Here is a 17,913-nt window from a genome sequence, read left to right as displayed (position 1 = left end):
CACCCAGGCCCATCCCTGAACCCTATGGGCAATTTAGCAAGGCCAATCCACTCGGCCTGCACACCTTTGGACTGCGGGGCAAAACCAAAGCACCTGGAGGAAACCCAAGCAGACGCAGGGAGAACGTGCAGACAGTTGCCAGAGGTTGGAATTGAACCTGGTTCCATGGTGCAGTGAGGCAGCACTGCTAACCACTGAGCCAACACGCTGCCCTTTGCTTGGTAGATCTTCAAAGAAATCTAACAAATTAATCAAACATGATTTTCACTTCATGAAATGATGCTGCAACGGATATGTTTTGACTTTGCAAAGTCCTGTGTTAATATATCCTTAAATAATGGATCCTAATTTTCCAGCCATTAAACTTGCTGGTGGATTGTTTCAACTTTCCACCTTCCTCCCTTTTTGAATAAGGGCATTACTTTGCCATTTTTCCAATTCACTGAAAGCTTTCCAGAATCCAGGAAGTTGTAATATTATGACCAATGGATCCACCAGCTCTACTGTCACTTTAAGACCTTACAATATCAGGAGAACTTGTCTTTCTTCAATCCTAATAGTTTACTCAGCACTTAATCCCTTGTGAAGCAAACTGTTTTAAATTCCTCCTTTGTAGCTGGGATGATACTAGTGCCCGCCACCTTGTCAAGTGAAGCAAAACATTGGTTGAGTTTCTCTGCCATTTTTGCATTCTCTATCAACAACTACCCAGTCCTCCTCTCTTGTCCTCCAAGGTCGCAACATTCACTTTAGCTACTCCCTTCCTGTTTATATATTCAGAAGTTTTTGCTGTACATTTTATACTTTATGCTAATTTTCTTTCATAAAGAACGATTATTTGTCTTTTAAACTTTTACTAAAGAAACTTTGTTGGCCTTTGAAAGTTCCTAATTCTCCAGCCTGCCATTTATCTTTACAATACGCAAAGATTTCAGTTTTGCCCTTGTTACCTTTAACTTTCTTGCTTAATCATGGATGCATTTTCAACCTTTTGTCTTCTTTGGAATGTATTTTATTTGGGATGATTAGAAAATTTCCTTTAAATCTGCCATTGTTAATCAATTGTCCCATCTTTTAGGCTGTCTGACAATTCAATCTGGGAACAAATCTGACCTCATATTTATGCTCGTCTTTATTAAGTAACAATATGAGTGTGGGACTCAAATTCAGTTGGAGGATGAGAAGCTTGAAATTCCAGCACATTATGATCACCTTTCCGAGAGAATCCCTTATTAGGAGCTCTTTAGCTCAACCATGCTTGAAAAGGAGGAATTTAGAACAGTTGCCATCACGAGGGAATAAGTACTGAACAAACTACTGAGCAAAGAGGCCTTGGAGTGCAGGTTTATAGTTCCTTGAAAGTGGAGTCCTAGGTCAACAGGATAATGAGGGCAGCAGGATGCCTTTATTGGTCAGTGCATTGAGTGTCAGAGTTGGGAGGTCTCGTTGCAGCTGTACAGGACATTGGTTACACTACATTTGGAATACTGTGTTCAGTTCTGATCCCGCTGCTATTGGAAGGCTGTTGTAAATCTTGAAAAGGTTTCAGAAAAGATTTACATGGATATTTCCAGAATCGGAGGGTTGGAGCTATAGGGGGAGGCTGAATAGGCTGGACTATTTTACCTGGAGAGTCAGAAGCTGAGGGGTGACTTCATAGACGTTTATAAAATCATGACGGTCATGGCCAGGGCGGATAGCTAAGGTCTTTTCCCTGGGGTGGAGGAGTCTAAAACTAGAGGGCAAAGGTTTAAAGTAAGGGGTAAAGATTTAAAAAGGAACCCAAATGGCATCTACGCAGTAGGTGGTGCATGTATGGAACGAGCTGCCAAAGGGCTGGTAAAATTAGAACATTTAAAAGGCATCTGGATGGGTACATGAGCAAGAAGGGTTTAAGAGGGATATGGGTCAAATGCTGGCAAATGGGACTAGAATAATTTAGGATATCTGATCAGCATGGATAAGTTGGACAGGAGGGTCTGTTTCCATGCTGTACAGCTTTATAACTATGACTAATAGCCTGCTCCTGGTTGGAGCTGACATTCATATTCCATTTAAAGTTATTTGTCATACTTGATCCCACCACTCCTCAAACACCAATGATCCTACCTCTTAGGAACTAGTTTTGCAGCAACCAGTCTTGCACCTTCCCATTCTTTGTTCTTTCCACTGTGATACGTAATGATGATGTCCACATGATTGAAGACGTAGTATGTATTCTTCTTGTTAAATTCAGACTACAAGATAAAAAAGAACTTTAACAAGTTAACAAAATTTGAAAGTCTTGATGCAAAGAAATCCAGAAATTTGCATCCTAATTGTCTCACATATACGCAACCTAAACACACATCACATTTCAAATCCACAGTATCACTCATGTCAGCGCTTTATGTTCTTAAGTCATTGGCAATTAAACAAAATGATCAAAAACATCTTTGAGAAAGGAAATATCTTTGATAGCACAGAAAAAAAAAGCAAGAACTGCCAATGCTGGAGTCAGAGACAACGATGTGGAGCTGGAGGAACACAGCAGGCCAGGCAGCAGAGGAGCAGGAAAGCTGTTGTTTCGAGTTGGGCCCCTTCTTCAGAAATAGAGGAGGGGTGGGGTTGGGGGAGCTAGGTGGGATGGTGACAGGTTAATGCAAGTAGGCAGTGGTGGGGATTCGTCAGTGAGGTGGGAGAAACAAATAGGTGCAAGAGAAGAGGAAAGGACATGTATATGGTCACAGAAATTTGAGGGTGCATACATGAGGATCAATGGTCGGCACAACATTGTGGGCTGAAGGGCCTGTTCTGTGCTGTACTGTTCTATGTTCTATGTTCTAAGATGGACAGGTGAAGGAGGAGGGGATGAGGGGGAGGGTTGGTCATGGGATGACGTTGGGGAGATTTTGAAGATGGTGAAGTCTACATTAAGACCATTGGATTGTAGGCTCCCAAGGTGGAATGGGAAGTGCTGCTCCTCCAGTTTCTGAGTAGCATTGGCCCAAGATGGACATATCGTCCAGGGAGGGAGGGGTGGGAGGTGTGGCGGAGGCACTGAAGTGGTTCACGACTGTAAGGTGTTGTCGTTTGTTGAGAAAAGAGGACAGGTTCTCTTTCAAACGGTGCTTGGCTTGGTCTCACCGATGTAGAGTGAGGCCACATCAGGAACAGCAGATGCAGTAGACCACGTTAGCAGATGTGCAGGTGATCCAGGGTATGATGTGCAAGGTTTGTTTGATGCCTTGAATGGACGTAAAACCAGGGGGTGTAGGGACAGATGTAGCACTTCCTGCGGTTGCAGAGAAAGGTGCTGGGGTGGTGGGGCTAGTGGGGACCATGGTGCAGACAAGGGAGTCGTGGAGAGAGCAGTCCCTATGGAAGGCAGATAGGGATGGGGAGGGAAACATATCCTTGGTTGTGGGGTCAGACTGCAGATGACAGAAGTGGCGGAGAATGACACGTTGAATCCGGACGTTAGTGGGATGACACATGGGGATCAAGGGGATTCTGTCTTTGTTTTTGTTGTGGGGAGAGGACGTGAGGGCAGAAATGCGAGAAATGCAAGACATGCAGTTGAAAGCATTTTTGACCCCCTCGGGGTGGAAGGAAGGGCAAGAGTTGCGGCCCTTGAAATAAGAGCACATCCGGGATTCTCAGGAGTGGAATGCTCCATCTTGGGAGATGTGGAGGAGGCAGAAGAATTCAGAGTAGGGGATCACATTCTTGTGGTAAGGTGGGTGAGAGGTGTAGCCTAGGTGGCATGGGAAGTTGGTGGGCTTGAAATAGATAGTTTCAAGGTGGTCACCAGAAATGGAGACAGAGGGGTCGAGGAAGGAGAGAGAGGTATCAGAGATGGCCCAGGTGAACTGGAGGTTGGGGGTGAAAAGGTGTAGTAAGGGTGATGAACTGTTCAAGCTCCTTGCGGGAGCACGAGGCAGCACCGATACAGTCATTGATGTAGCAGAGGAAGAGGTGAGAGATAGTGCCAGTGTAGCAGCAGAAGAGGGACAAAGAGGGCATAGCTTGGGCCCATGCAGGTTCCCATGGCCACCCCCTTAGGCTGTAGGAAATGGGAGAAGTTGCTAAGGGTGAGGACAAGTTCAGTTAAGTGGATGAGGGTGTCAGTGGAGGGGGACTGGTTGGACCTCCAAACCCCAGTCTTCAACAATTATTACTGTGTAGGTGGCCATTTTGGTCATTGTGCTTGCAGTGCCAATCTCCTGCCTTTCCCTATATCGCTGCACATCATTTCTATCAAATGAGTTATCCAGTGTTCTCTTGAATATCTCATTGAAGCTGCTTCCACCGATTTCCAGGCAATGCGTTCCAGATGCTAAGCACTTGCTATGATTAAAAGGTTTTCTCACTTCACTCTTGCTTCATCCTAATGCCACTTTCGATCAATGCCTTCTCATTTTCACTTCAAGCAGAAACAGCTTCTATCTATTCCACCCGACACACCATGCTTTTGAAAATATCTATCAAATGTCCTCTCAATTTTCTCCTCTCCAAGGACAGTCGTCTCAACTTCTTCAATCTAGTCTAAAGTAACCAAATCAAACAGTGGCCCAAAATTTCCAACTGAAATCAAAGATATCAGATATTCCTCAAAAAAAATACAGGTTTAAAAAATTGAATATTTGACAGCACACTGGCAATAGCCTAGTGATTTTATTGCTGGACTGTTAATCCAGAGATGCAGACAATGTTTTGGGGAGCCGAGCTTGAATCCCGTCGAAGCAGATGATGGAATTTGAGTTCAATAAATATGAGGGATTAAGAATCTGATGATGACTGTGAATCCATTGTCTATTATCAGAAATACCAATCTGGTTCACTGATGTCCTTTAGGGAAGGAACTGCCATCCTTATCTGGTCTGGCCTACATGTGACTCCAGACCCATAGCAATGTTGTTGACTCTGCACTGTCCTCTGGGCAACTATGGTTGGACAATAAATGCTGCCTACACAACAATGCCCTCATCCCATGAATGATAAAAAAAATTTAAAATAACTCAAGTCAACGAAGTTCTGAAAAGTACTAGGATTTATTTCAATAGGAAGAAATTGAAAAAAGCCGACAAGTTGTATTAACTATGTCAGACCTCCTCTGAGGAAGGGTCACCAGACCCGAAACATTAACTGTTTTCTCCTTCACAGATGCTGCCAGACCTGCTGAGCTTTTCCAGCAACTCTGCTTTTGTTCAGAACACACCTGGGTTGTTCTGCACAGATTTATCATGTCCATATCATAAGGGATGCAAAACCAATACTATAATTGTAAAATACAACTAAAAGAACCAAGACAATACAGCTATTAAGACAGACCGATCAGGCTCAGTCTCCCATCCCCCGAAAAGAGCAAATGATCCGACAGAAATCTTCAAAATAAATGTTTATTTAAAAAAAAATCAGGGGAAATGCAGAAGTGATATTTCCCTTTGTGGGGGAGCTGTAAAGGAGGTTGCAAATGTACAGCAGTCAAACAGGAGTGAATCCTAAAAGGAATTCAGAGAGAAGCATTTTTATCCAGAAGATGGCAAATGAAACATGAACAAGTGGGTAAAGTGAACACCTTGGATACACTTAGGAAAATTGGACAAGTGCAAGAAGAAAGGAACAGAAAGGTACCTTGATAAGGGTGAGAAGGGTTAGGGTTGGCTCCTGTGGAGCATAAAGATGAACAAAAGGCCAGTAATATTTTTACATTGCAAATTCTATGTAATTCTGCATAAAGGGTCACATTTAATTGACTAACAACTTTAAAAATGATAGAGGCAGCACTTGGATACAAATAGTTACTTAGAGAAAGGCAACTTACATTGATGACACAAGCATCTTTTGGGCGGCCATCCTGAGTAACAAAGCATCCGATTGGAAATCCAGGATTACAAAATTTTTGGCCATCTTCCACATCATAACACCATGTGACAGGCATGTTATCAATAATCCTACAAATGGACAAGAGTATACTGTAGCTTTTCAAATTACACAAGATAGAAAAGAACAGGAATTTCAATGCAGTATTATCAAAATTTAACACAAAAATGAGGCAGATTTTCACACTGAGATGTCTGCAGACTGCCATGCAAATGGAGCTGTCTGCAAAATTCAAAACTGAAGTTATGGGTGGGTCCTCCTCCCCTTGATCAGACATACCCAGACAGAACACAGCTATAAAATTTACACTGAATTTGAGGTTTACCCAAAACAAAACCAAAGTGTACGCTTCCACTTTCAAACTTAAAGGAAGCCGCAGTGGCCGTACTGAACGTTTCAGAAACTGAAACAACTGCTCAACAGGACTGGCAGCATCTAGAGAGAAAACAGACGGTGGCAGAGCATTTAAATAGCGTAATTAAAAGGCAAGTGTCCCAAATGCATTATCAGTTGAGGCATGCCTTATTAAAGTAGGAGATCATATTGGAGCCACTCAGGACTTTGGTTAGTCATTGTTCGAGTACACTGTTCAGTTCTGGTCTTGACACTATAGGAAGAATGTGATTGCACTGATCAGACTGCCGAGGAGATTTTTTTTTAAATTTCTTCACAGGATGAGGGCATCAATGGCTAGGCCAACATTTATTGCCCATCCCTAAGTGCACAGAGGGCAGTTTAAAGTCAACCACATTGCTGCGGGTCTGGACTCACATGCAGGCCAGACCAGCGAAGAACAGCAGTTTCCTTCCCTGAAGGACATTAGTGAACCAGATGGGTTATCCTGACAATCAACAATGGATTCATGATCATTAAGGTTTTAATTCCAGATTTTTTTAAAATTGATTTCAAATTCCACCATCTGCCACTGTGGGATTCAAATCCAAGTTCCCAGAATATTTTCTGGATTAACAGACCAGCAATAATAGCACTAGGTCATCACCTTCCTAGTCTATTCACCAGGACACTGCCTGGAACAGTGGGTTTCATCTTGGGGGACACACTGGATAAGCTTGGGTTGTTTTCACTGAAGCAGAGGTGGTTGAGGGTGGACCGGATACACCTGCACAAAATGAGGTACATGGACTGGATGACTAAAAAAGGCTCCCTTACAAAGGGACATAATATTTAGTTGAAGGATGGGAGTTTGAGGAATGAGGCAACATATTTTACATGCAGAGGGTGGAGGAGCCTGCAACATATGGCACAGGAGGATAGTTGAGGCACGTACCCTCACAACATTTAGAAGTACTTGGATAAGCACTTGAAATGTCATCACATTCAAGTTTATAGGCCCAAGTGCTGGAAAGTGGGATTAACATATTTAGTGTAGCTTTGATGATACAAACTTGATGGGCCAAAAAGAGTCTTTTCTGTACTATATGAGTCTACAGTTCTCAGAGTTACTGAGATGAGTATGTGACGTCAATTGTGTAAAGACAGCCTGTTTCAGAGCCTGTAACACTACTCAGTATTAGCCCATCTACGGCTTAAAAAACATCTAATAACTCCATTTCTCCTACTTCTCTTTTCTGAAGCCTTCTGGCTATTCTCACATCCTATACTCTATAAACTGAAGGTTTGCTATCCACATCTTAACTCAGAACTAGCCTCAACCCCAAATTCCCCAAGCTGGACTTCAAGAAGCAGGTTCTTGATTTTAAAATTCTCATCCAGGTCCTGAAACCTCAGAGCCTTGCCCTATCCATCCCTGACATCTAACAACGTCACGACTCTCAGACTGTCACAGTCTGACAAAGCATTCCCAATCACAACTGCTTGACCATTAGTGACCATGCCTTCAGCTGCCTGGAATTTATTCACTATCCCTTATTCTCTACCTGGTCTTCCTCCTTTAAAACCTCACTCCTTGATCAAGCTACTAGTCACCTGACCTCATAACTCCTTTGTGACCCAATGGCACACCTTGTTTTAAAGGGCATTTCATTACATTACAAAGAAAGTTCTATTATAAGCTAGTTTCTTGTATAAGGCTCCATATACGCAACTACATATATGAAGGCTCCACATAGATGTTAGTTGTTTAGTAGGATTGAGAATTGCTAAAAAACCTGCAGGAACGAAAGTTTATACTGCATGACAAACAAGGCAGTGATTGGCTAGGCAATCTAGTTTCCCCATTGCAAAGCCATTACCAATGCACCAGGCAACTGTCACCCCACGCTGTTAGTTAAATTCAAAAAGGCAAGTTGATCTGGATTGGTCAAAGCAACCACAGGGAATGTTGCAATTCTATTCTTAGGTCAGTGTCCAAGTCAACTCTATGGTAGCACAGTTCAAACATGACTGAGCATATAATCCAGAGTCCCCATGCCAATGTGCTGTCATCACATGGGCTGCTTTCATCGCATCCAACTCATTTTCATCCACTGATCACTCCCATTAGTGACAATTCTTTCTCCCTAGCACATCCATTGTCCATTCCTTTGTCAGCCCAACTGTTGCGCTCGCTCTCTCTAGTCTCTTTTTCCAACTATCTTGCGCCCTACTCCCCTCTCCAAACCCCAGTCTTAAAATGCCACCTTTTCAGAGCTATATTCAGTTCTAAAGGAGGGTCACCTGACCAGAAACATTGACATTGCTTTCTCTGCACAGATGCTCCCAAACTGCTGAGGTTCTCCAGCAATTTCTATTTTTATTTCAATGCTCCAGGGACGTGGATTCAAATTCCTCAACAGCTGGTGCAATTCAAACTGTTAACAAAAACCTTGTATCAGCAATAGCAACCATGACTATCCCTGTAAAAACTCATTTCATTCACTTATGCACTAATTACCATCCCCATCTCTCATCAGCCTTCCGAAAGTGTCCTACCTTGCCACTCAATTCAAGGACAATTAGTAATGGACCACAAACACTGGCCACTGCACAAAGAAAACTCCACGATTATCCATGGCCAACCACAGTTGATTTACTAATCAGCACCCTATTTCTCATGTATCTCAAATTGTGGTTCTTTTGAAAGTTAGCATTTTTCTATCTGTCCTGAAGAACACAGATAAAGATAAATATAAATTTGCTGTTGTCATAATGTTGTGAAGCAAAAATGAGTTGAAAGGAACAACATGCAAACACCAGAAGACTGGTTGAGCTAAGTGACCTGCACAAAGATTATACTTTCTGTAGTTGCACATAAAATTCCTCAACTTAGTAATTCTGGGCCAAGTCAAAACTGGACCGCAATCCACTGAAAAATGTTGAAGATCAAAGAAAGCGTGAAACATGGATGCAATTTCATGCACTTACCAATGGTGTTGGTAATTCAGAAGAATTCCTTTCTTTATGAACGACAACTTGTCTGCACTCTGCTTATCTTTTGGATTGTAGGATTTCATACAAACAAGTTTACATGCTTCAGGTTCATTAAACGTGAACTGTTCAGGGAAGCGGTGGGGGAAAAGAAAAAGGTTATTTTAATTCCTGAACCTAATTGCTAAGACATTCACACTATCACAAAATAAGAGAAAAGTGGATTCCAATGTAGTAACTGTATAACAAACTTATATACAACTGGAAAACTCAGAAGCATTGATGTTTTTCATTGTAATGCAATGGTACTTCAGGTGAACAATAATCAATTGATGATTTTTCATCTGACTGTTAGACCAACGAAATCCCATGCAATTCTATAAAATATAAAATCACTCTCCCATGTTGCTGCTCACAATAAAAACAAGCTGCTTTTTAAGGACTAACTGATGCACAAACCTAATTTTTGAACATTTGGCTCAAGAGTTCAGCAATGGTGCAGTCTGCAATATCGTACAAGGTTACATTGAATGGAAACAGGTGCCACGGAAGCAGATGAAATTGTCAGTAGGTGAAAGCTGGCTGCCATGCATGAATTACATCCTACCGAAAAGGATAGCTATAGATGGAGACATGGAGAAACAGGAGTAAATTTCAGACATGTAACGACATGACATGAAGTGTTTTAGCCTTTTAACAGGATGCATAAATGATATGGGAAAATTATTTCACTGCTGCTTTTAAGTGCTTGCTCTGCCCAAATCAGCTGGAACATGTGCCATATTGCAGCAGTGTCATTGCTTCAATGGTGTTTCATTAGCTGCAAAGCACTTGGATTCACATCGTACCCGCCACTACCTCGGGATGATTCAAAGTCACTTGAAAGTAAAGGAAGGTATACTATTTTATGGAAGTCTCAAGGTGGGCTTTTCACATTTTGTAATGCATAATATTCTGGGTTTATTGGCATAATGGAAATGTTACCAGACTAGTAATCCTGAGCTCTGAGCTAATGATATCAAGAAAAATTTAAATTCCACCATAGCAGCTAGGGAACTGAAGTTCATCAAATGAATCTGGAATGAAAAGCCATGATCAGCAGTGGTAAATATGAAATTAGTTTTTGAAGTCTATTAGGGAAGATAAAGTTTCCTTCTCAGTGTGAACCTCACCTGAATCTAAGCCCACTGCAATGGAGTTGACTCATAATTGCACTGGTATGGACACTTAGGTTTTCTGCTTAAGTCTGTGCAGTGTACTTCAAGCCTCTGACCAAGAGACACACCTGTTCCACACTAAACCACAATATTATGATTCTATTTCACAGCACAGTGATCTTGTGTATTATTGATGGGTCAGCTAATTCACTGGAACAAATCTATTGATGTGCACAATTTTCTTACACAATTCATGGTGAAAGAAAGATAAAACACTGAAGTGGCATAAACTGAAATCTCACTACTGGACTCAACTTAACTAAACCAAAATATGGCTTCTACCATCACATTTTTTTAAAAATGTTCTTTCACTGATCATTAAAAGTCAGGAAAAATGCAATCCACCAGCAACCAAGTGACAAGGCATGCATGAAAAAAACCCAGTGGAAAACATTATTAAGTAGTATGGTCAAATGAAAGACCAAGAGAACTCACTTTAAAAGAAGCCTACAAACTTGAAGTGCAGCATGCTGAAAAGGAATTTCACAATTCAGGATAACTGGGCATATTCCTAAGCGATGCAAAATATCACATTCAACTAGGAATAAAACATGAAAGGATGGAGAGAGCTACAAAGCATAAATTGGGAAGAAGTGAAAAGAGATCAGACACTAGGGGGACAGTGATTATCTAAAGCTCCAGAAATAAAAGATCTTCAGCAATATTTAACCGCAGAACCAAGACACAAATGAACCATAAACTGAAGGGAGCACACTCAGAACCTATGGAGTCAGTGTAGTGTGACCGAGAGCTCAGGCCAAAGGGGGCTAGAAAGCAAAAAAAAAGGATCCCAACCTCTAAAATGGGAAAGTCAAGGTCAACAGACTAAAACGTCAGTTAAATGGTACTCTTGCAGTGTCTCTCTTTTAAAGAATGGTGAGTCGGCTTCACTCAAGATCACCTGGCTTCTTTCTAACTGGAGGACAATAATGTTGAATCTGTCCTGAGTGTGCAAGTGGTGAGACCCCTTTACCCACATGAATGGGGCTCTGGATTCTTGCAGTCCTTTCAGAATGGTAGCACATATGGAAATAAGGAATAGCAAGAGAAAGAAATTCCAGTTGGAAGTCATCTAGTGCCATCCATCAGTTACTTCATCATAAGGCAAAATATAAATCAGAAGATCATGAAGGCACGCCAGAGAGGCATTACATGGATCACGGATGACTGTAACGTGCATCTTAATGGATCAGTTGAACAAAGAGAACATGAAAAAAAAAGTGAAGAGTCAGGGATAACTCCTGAGAGCAGCACATTGTAGAACTTAGCCAAGAAGCACAATTTTCGATATAGTGATAAGAAATGAAGTAGGATTATTAAAGAGATCTTGTAGTTAAGAATCCTCTCTGACGTAGCGATCACAACACCATGGTAGAATTTCAAAATCAGTTTGACAAAGATAGCAACACAGGTCGACACCAGTGTCAATTATAGGCAATTACAGGGATATGAAGAAAGTCTTGTCTAAACTCAGTTGGAGGAATAGGCCAAGGGAAAAGTCAGTTGATAAACAGTGGCAGACATTGAAATATCTATTTCAAAACATTCAGCAAAAAACTTATTTGAGTCTAAAACGAGGATGAGAATAGTTAAATCACCCATTCTTAACAAAGGCAGTGAGAAGAGTATCCAAACAAAAATTTAGGAAACAAAGCAGTGGAAAAGGGCAGTAGGCCAGACGATTGAGCTTTTTTTTTAAAAAGGATCTAGCAATGGTTGACTAAGAGCCTAGCAAAGAGAGAAAAAATTTGTGGTGGAGGAGTGTAAGCATCCCAATGTATCAAATAAGCAAGGTGCTGACAGGGACAAAGTCTCTATCATGTGGAACAAAGTATTTAACAAATTAATAGAACTGAAGGCAGACCAGTCATTAAAGCCTGATTGCTTGGTTCTAAACGATTTACAAGGAAGAGGCTGCTGCGATCTTGGAGCTGTTGGTAAAACAAAAGGTTCCAGATGATTGGTAAACTGGCCAACACACCTGCTTTCTGTCTGTCCCTTTTTGAACAGGTAACTGTTAGCCTAACTTTACCAAAGTGCTAGAGTCCAATATTAAGAAAGAAAAAGCACACCATTTAGAGAAGCTTAACGCAACCAGTCAACATGGTTTTGTGAAAGTGAAATCACATTTGATAAATTTGCCAGATTTTGAAGGGAATATAACAAGGAGAGTTGATAAGGGACAACAGGGAGATGTATATGCATTTCCAGAAAGCATTTGATAAAGGTCCCACATCAAAAAATTGCAAACGAAAGGAGCTCACGGTAGTGAGAGCAATGTATTAGTACGGACCGAGAATTGGCTAAAACACAAGAACGAGTGGGGATGAATGAGGCTCAGTTTGAAAAGACAACTAGTGAAGTACCACAAGGATAAATCCAAAAGGACTCATTTATTTAACATCTATAACTGCCTTGGAAGGACAGAGAATAAAATAGCTAAATTTCCTAATGATACAAGAACTAGGTGGGACAGCTTGTTGCAACAAGGACATAAACAATCTGAGGGGATATAGCTGGGTTAAGTGATTCGGCAAAGCTTCACAGCTGGAGTTTAACGTAGCAAAGTGAAGTCATGCACTTTGTTAGGAAGAATAAAAAAAACACCAAAACAGAACTTGCTCGAAAAGCTCAGGTCTAACAGCATCTGTGGACAAAAATCAGATATAACTAAGAAAGGGTCACACATCCCAAAATGTTGACTCTAGCTTCTCTCCGCAGACGCTGCCAGACTTGAACTTTTCCACGAATTTCTGTTTTTGTTTTTGATTTACAGAATCCACAGTATTTCTACAGGGTTCTAAGTTACAAATAGCGAAGTGTGGGTACGACTGTAGAGGGTGTTGGCAAGGCCACACCTAGAGTTCAGTATAAGTTTTGCTGCCCACATTTTAAAAAGAATAGGCTGGCATTGGAGACAGTTCAAAAGAGGCTCAATAGGCTAATTCTTGGATTAAACAGGTTGACTTATCAAGAACGACAAGTAAGGTCTTTATTTGTTAGCGTTTAGAAAAATGATAGATGATCTTTTGAAGCATAAAAGATTTTGAGAGGACTTTGCAGTGTAAATGTTGAGAAGATATTTCTGCCAGTGGGGGAACCTTCAGCCTAGAAGTGGTTACAGAATAAGGGGACATTCATTTAAAACAAGATGCAAAGCAATTACTTCCTCAAGTGGGTACCAAATGCCTAAGATTCACTATTTAAAATCACTGGAAGTATTAAAAGAGAAGGAAAGTACATCTTTGAAATCTGAGTTAAGGGTTACGAAGAGCCGTTGCAAAAACAAAACAGCAGAGCCAGTTTGACAAGCCAATCAACCTATTGTTATTTATGTGCCAAAATACATTCAGGACTACAAAATTGGTGAAATCATTTTTGATGCATTCAAAGTAAGTATGAATTAATAATATGCATTTCTACACTCCTAACTGCTTCTCATTTCAAAGCCTTAAATATTGTTCTGCCACAAGGTCAAAATAAAAATAAAATCCCAAGTACTTCCAGGAATAATTATAAAAAAAATTCCACCTCCGAGCTGTTCATGTAAATTCCAGAACTGAAGTACTAACTAAAAGCTATGTCAAAGAGTTGATTTTTCATTTGGAGAATCAGTTGCCTCAGGTTTCTAAGGCCAGGGAAAACAGAGGAAAATGTGTACAAAAGTACACTGAGTGACAGCAATGAATCAGGGAGGCAGTGTCTCCTCTGCAGCATAAACATGGACCAGCTGGACCAAAATGGCCTATTTCTGTACTGTGTACCACTCAATATAATACCTTCCTCACAGATTAGCACTTGGCTATAAAAATTAAAATAGATTGGTCTACAATGAAAAGTGAAATGGTTCAATTATGAGCAATTACATTTTAAAAAATCTCAAATGCGATACCTTATATGGTGATGACTCAATCCTCTCTCCAAATAATACTTGTCCCAAATTTTCCGAAGGTCTTTTCTCAGTTTCATTCTGACAGAAGTCAAACCTTTGAAAAGCAAAGTAAACTGTAATTGTACTGTCAACACCAGCTTTCACAAAGCAAAACTACAGTAAACATAAATTTTTATACAACTTAAGACTGCAGGAAAAAATTTTATACCATTAACAAAATCAGAAGCTGCTGTGAGCGGTCACATTTCCAGTACTATTTAAAGCTTGGAAAGGATCTTTTAAGAAAGGGTTCAACATTGAAACTTTCAAGAATTAACTGACCAAGTAAAATCAAACTATAATATCTTAAGTCATATACAAATGTAACTCTATTGATTGATATGAACCGTGTTGCATTTTGATGGCATGCTCAACATAAAGACGGCCCGCCAGATTTTAAACAAATCTTCACTGTATGGATATGAAATGAAAACCAGATGAAACCTAATGTGATACCACAGTTAAGCAGCGAAGATCTGCTAATCTTTCCGAACAGGAAAGCAAAACCTCATGTTACCAATACATAGAAGACTAAACAAGGGTTATTCACTCCAAAAAAAAAACTGGTGTACAAAGTGGACTCAACCTTGTCAAGAACAACTTCATAAATACTCCTAGACTTGAAAGCTGGAGTATAAAGGCAAAAACCACAGGATATTTACCCATCACTGTATTGCTACTGTTCATCACAGGCTGAAATCTGACCTTTGCCCTACATCTTGCTCATCCCCTCACAACAACCCGGGAATTTTAATGATCCGTTAAGCATTTGATTATTTAAGTACCTGTAACTGCACACTTGCAAACTATAGTACATTTATCGGAAATTTGTGGAATTCCACTCCAGATTGCCATCTTGCTCTTCAAGTAACTAGCAACAGACCACCAAGCAACTTTCCTTCAGAGTTCTGACAACAGTCACTGGACCTGAAACATTAACTTTTATTCCTCCCCACAGACACCGTCAGGCCCGAAAGTTTTCAGCAATTTGTCTTCAACACTTGCAGTTCTTGTGCATTTTTGTCCCTTTGGTCTGTTTCGTACATTAGATATACGTAGGAATATATTTACCTGTTGCAAAAAACCAAAAACATGTTGTTTGTAAACCAATTACCCATGCTAATTTCAACGTTTTATACAGGGGTATGGTTGAGGCTCTTGTGGCCCAGTGACAGCGTCCCTGTCTCTGCAGGAGAAGGCCTGCATTCAAGCGCTCCTGCTCCAGAAAGGAACCATTGTATGTCTGAACAGTGGTTTAAAAATTCTGTGTTAATCCACAAGTCTGGGCTAACAATCTAAAAGTAGAGGAAATTCCATCTATGCAGTTCAAGAATAAGAAGTTGCTAATAACCGCTAGACTATGCTAAACACCCAACTGGTTCACCAATATCCTTCCTTATTCTGGCAGGGTGGCATTCCAGTCCTATAACTCGCTTTAAAGGTCCACAAGAAAACTGGCAACAGGTAGATTGTGGTTCACATCCCACAAACAATTTTTTTTAAAGAAAAGTGGACACTCATTCTCTATCCCAGAGGATTGGGGATGTTCCATTATTGATTAGTTCAAGGCTGAAAGAAACAGATTTTCAGTCCGTCAGGGAATCAAGAGATAGAGATTAGGTACAGCAGTGGAGTTGAAGCCCAAGCACAACCACTGAATAGCTAAATGGTGGAAAAGGGTCGACAAGCCAATTACCTACTCCTGTTTTATTTTAAAAAGTTAAAGTAACTTCAATTAGATTTAAATTTGAAGAGTTTTACCTATTAAGCTCCAAGAATTTCACATTTGCACTTTTCAGGTATCCCATAAATGTCAAGAAACTGTACCCCTGGTTAGCCTCACTGACTATTTATAATTAACAACTGTAGTCCTTTGTACTGCATGATTAACAAGTTTTCAATCAACATGACCAGTCTTAGCCTCTAATCTCTTCACAATAAAGAACACTGTAGCTGAATCAGCAATTTAACATCTTAACAGGAAGTCAGTGGTCATTGCTAACAATTAGCCAGCCAAACAGACCAAAGGACATTTCCATTACTGGGAATTCAATTATCTTCTCCAGAGGCAGCACAGTGGTTAGCACTGTTGCCTCACAGCACCAAGATCACAGGTTCAAATCCAGCCTTGGGCGACTGCGTATGCCGGAGTTTGCGCATTGGTTTCCTCCAGGTGCTCCAGTTTCCTCCCACTGTCCAAACATGTGGGGCTTAGGGTAGATTAGCCATGCTAAATTGCCCATGTTGTCCAGGGATATGCAGGCTAAGTAGAGTAACCACAGGAAATGTGGGGATACAGGAACACTCTTTGGAGGAGCAGTGTGGACTTGATGGGCCAAATGGCCTGCTTCCACACAGTAGGGATTCTATGATGAGATAACAGAATTCACTACTTAGACACTACCTTGGGATCAATGATGCCTTTCTTCTACCCACTGTGGAGGTTCTGAGGTGACTAAAATAGACCAATAATAATCTATCACAGGTATGACAGCTTGATACTTGAATTTCCTAATGTTCCTGCAGCTGTCGATGCTTATTCTCCATCTGTATTCGTCACAAATTGTTAGCTTCTTGGCTTCTTCAATTTGGACACTGCTAGGCTAGAGATTCCCAGAGTCAGTGGTGTTAATGCATATTCTTGGGAGAATGAGGGACAATATGTTTCCTGTGGTCTTCCAGTAACCACTTGCCATTCAGAGCTCAGAAGTACAGACCTTGTTTTGGAAGTCTGTCTCAGGCACACGGGTGATACGGGCTGCCAAAAACAAATCAAGTGTTTGGGTTTAAAGTGATGTAAAGTAATGGTGATGTGATGCAAGGGGAAAAAAACGTTTCCCTAAACAGAACCAGAATCTGGAACACACTACCTGGAAGCTGGTTGACAGCAACAATTGCCTTCGTAATGGAAGAGGTGGCACAAGAGAAGTACTAAATAAAAACCAAGAGAACTGCAGATGCTATAAATCAAACAAAGACAAATTGCTGGAAAAGCTCAGCAGGTCTGGCAACATATGTGGAGAGAAATCAGAGTTAATGTTTCAGGCCCTGTGTGAGAGTGAAGTGCTATCCAGCCTACAGATTTGCAGCATTTTGCACAGGGAAGTGTGGAAATACTTCAAAGGATTTAAGGTGCCTGGTGTACATTGTGTTGTATTTAAGAAGGGCTGAAATCACTGCTGCCCTGTAGATTGAGAGCTTGGTGACCAGCTTGGCTTTGTCGTCATCAATTGCTCATGTGGCTAAAGGTTGCATTTGAACACTTGAGGCAATGGTGAAATTTTTCGTCAATGCCTGTCTTCAATTAAAGAAAGCTCCCAAGATTTGGCAATTAATCCACACTGAACAATGGTCCACTGTTGATATTGATGATCTGGGTGGGCAGCAAGGTCGAGAAGAGCAGAGACTATGCAACTTGCTCCATTCACTATTATTTATTTAGGCTTAGTTTTTACAAGAATGGTTCCAGAGCTAAGAAATTTTAATCAGCAAAAGACACAGAAGTGTTTGATCAACCATAGTCATATTAAATGGCAGGGTAAATTCTATCAGCCAAAGGGGCTATTCCTGTCC

The 17,913-nt window shown here is 40.8% G+C and overlaps 1 protein-coding gene across 2 annotated transcripts in view; it reads right to left on the bottom strand.

The window, feature by feature from the left end:
* LOC125458929 (transmembrane 9 superfamily member 2-like) overlaps window positions 1–17,913 on the bottom strand; it is a 134,080-nt gene that overhangs the window by 66,439 nt on the left and 49,728 nt on the right. For both annotated transcript variants that reach the window (XM_048544776.2, XM_048544778.2), the window contains 4 exons: window positions 14,302–14,395; window positions 9,190–9,317; window positions 5,807–5,936; window positions 2,110–2,237 (listed from right to left, as the gene is read on the bottom strand). In XM_048544776.2, the coding sequence (XP_048400733.1) occupies window positions 2,110–2,237; window positions 5,807–5,936; window positions 9,190–9,317; window positions 14,302–14,395 (480 nt within the window). The remainder of the gene's footprint in view (window positions 1–2,109; window positions 2,238–5,806; window positions 5,937–9,189; window positions 9,318–14,301; window positions 14,396–17,913) is intronic.

The sequence above is a fragment of the Stegostoma tigrinum genome, chromosome 15 (genome assembly GCF_030684315.1).
Source record: "Stegostoma tigrinum isolate sSteTig4 chromosome 15, sSteTig4.hap1, whole genome shotgun sequence".
NCBI lineage: Eukaryota > Metazoa > Chordata > Chondrichthyes > Orectolobiformes > Stegostomatidae > Stegostoma > Stegostoma tigrinum.
This window is presented reverse-complemented; position numbering and strand designations above follow the sequence as displayed.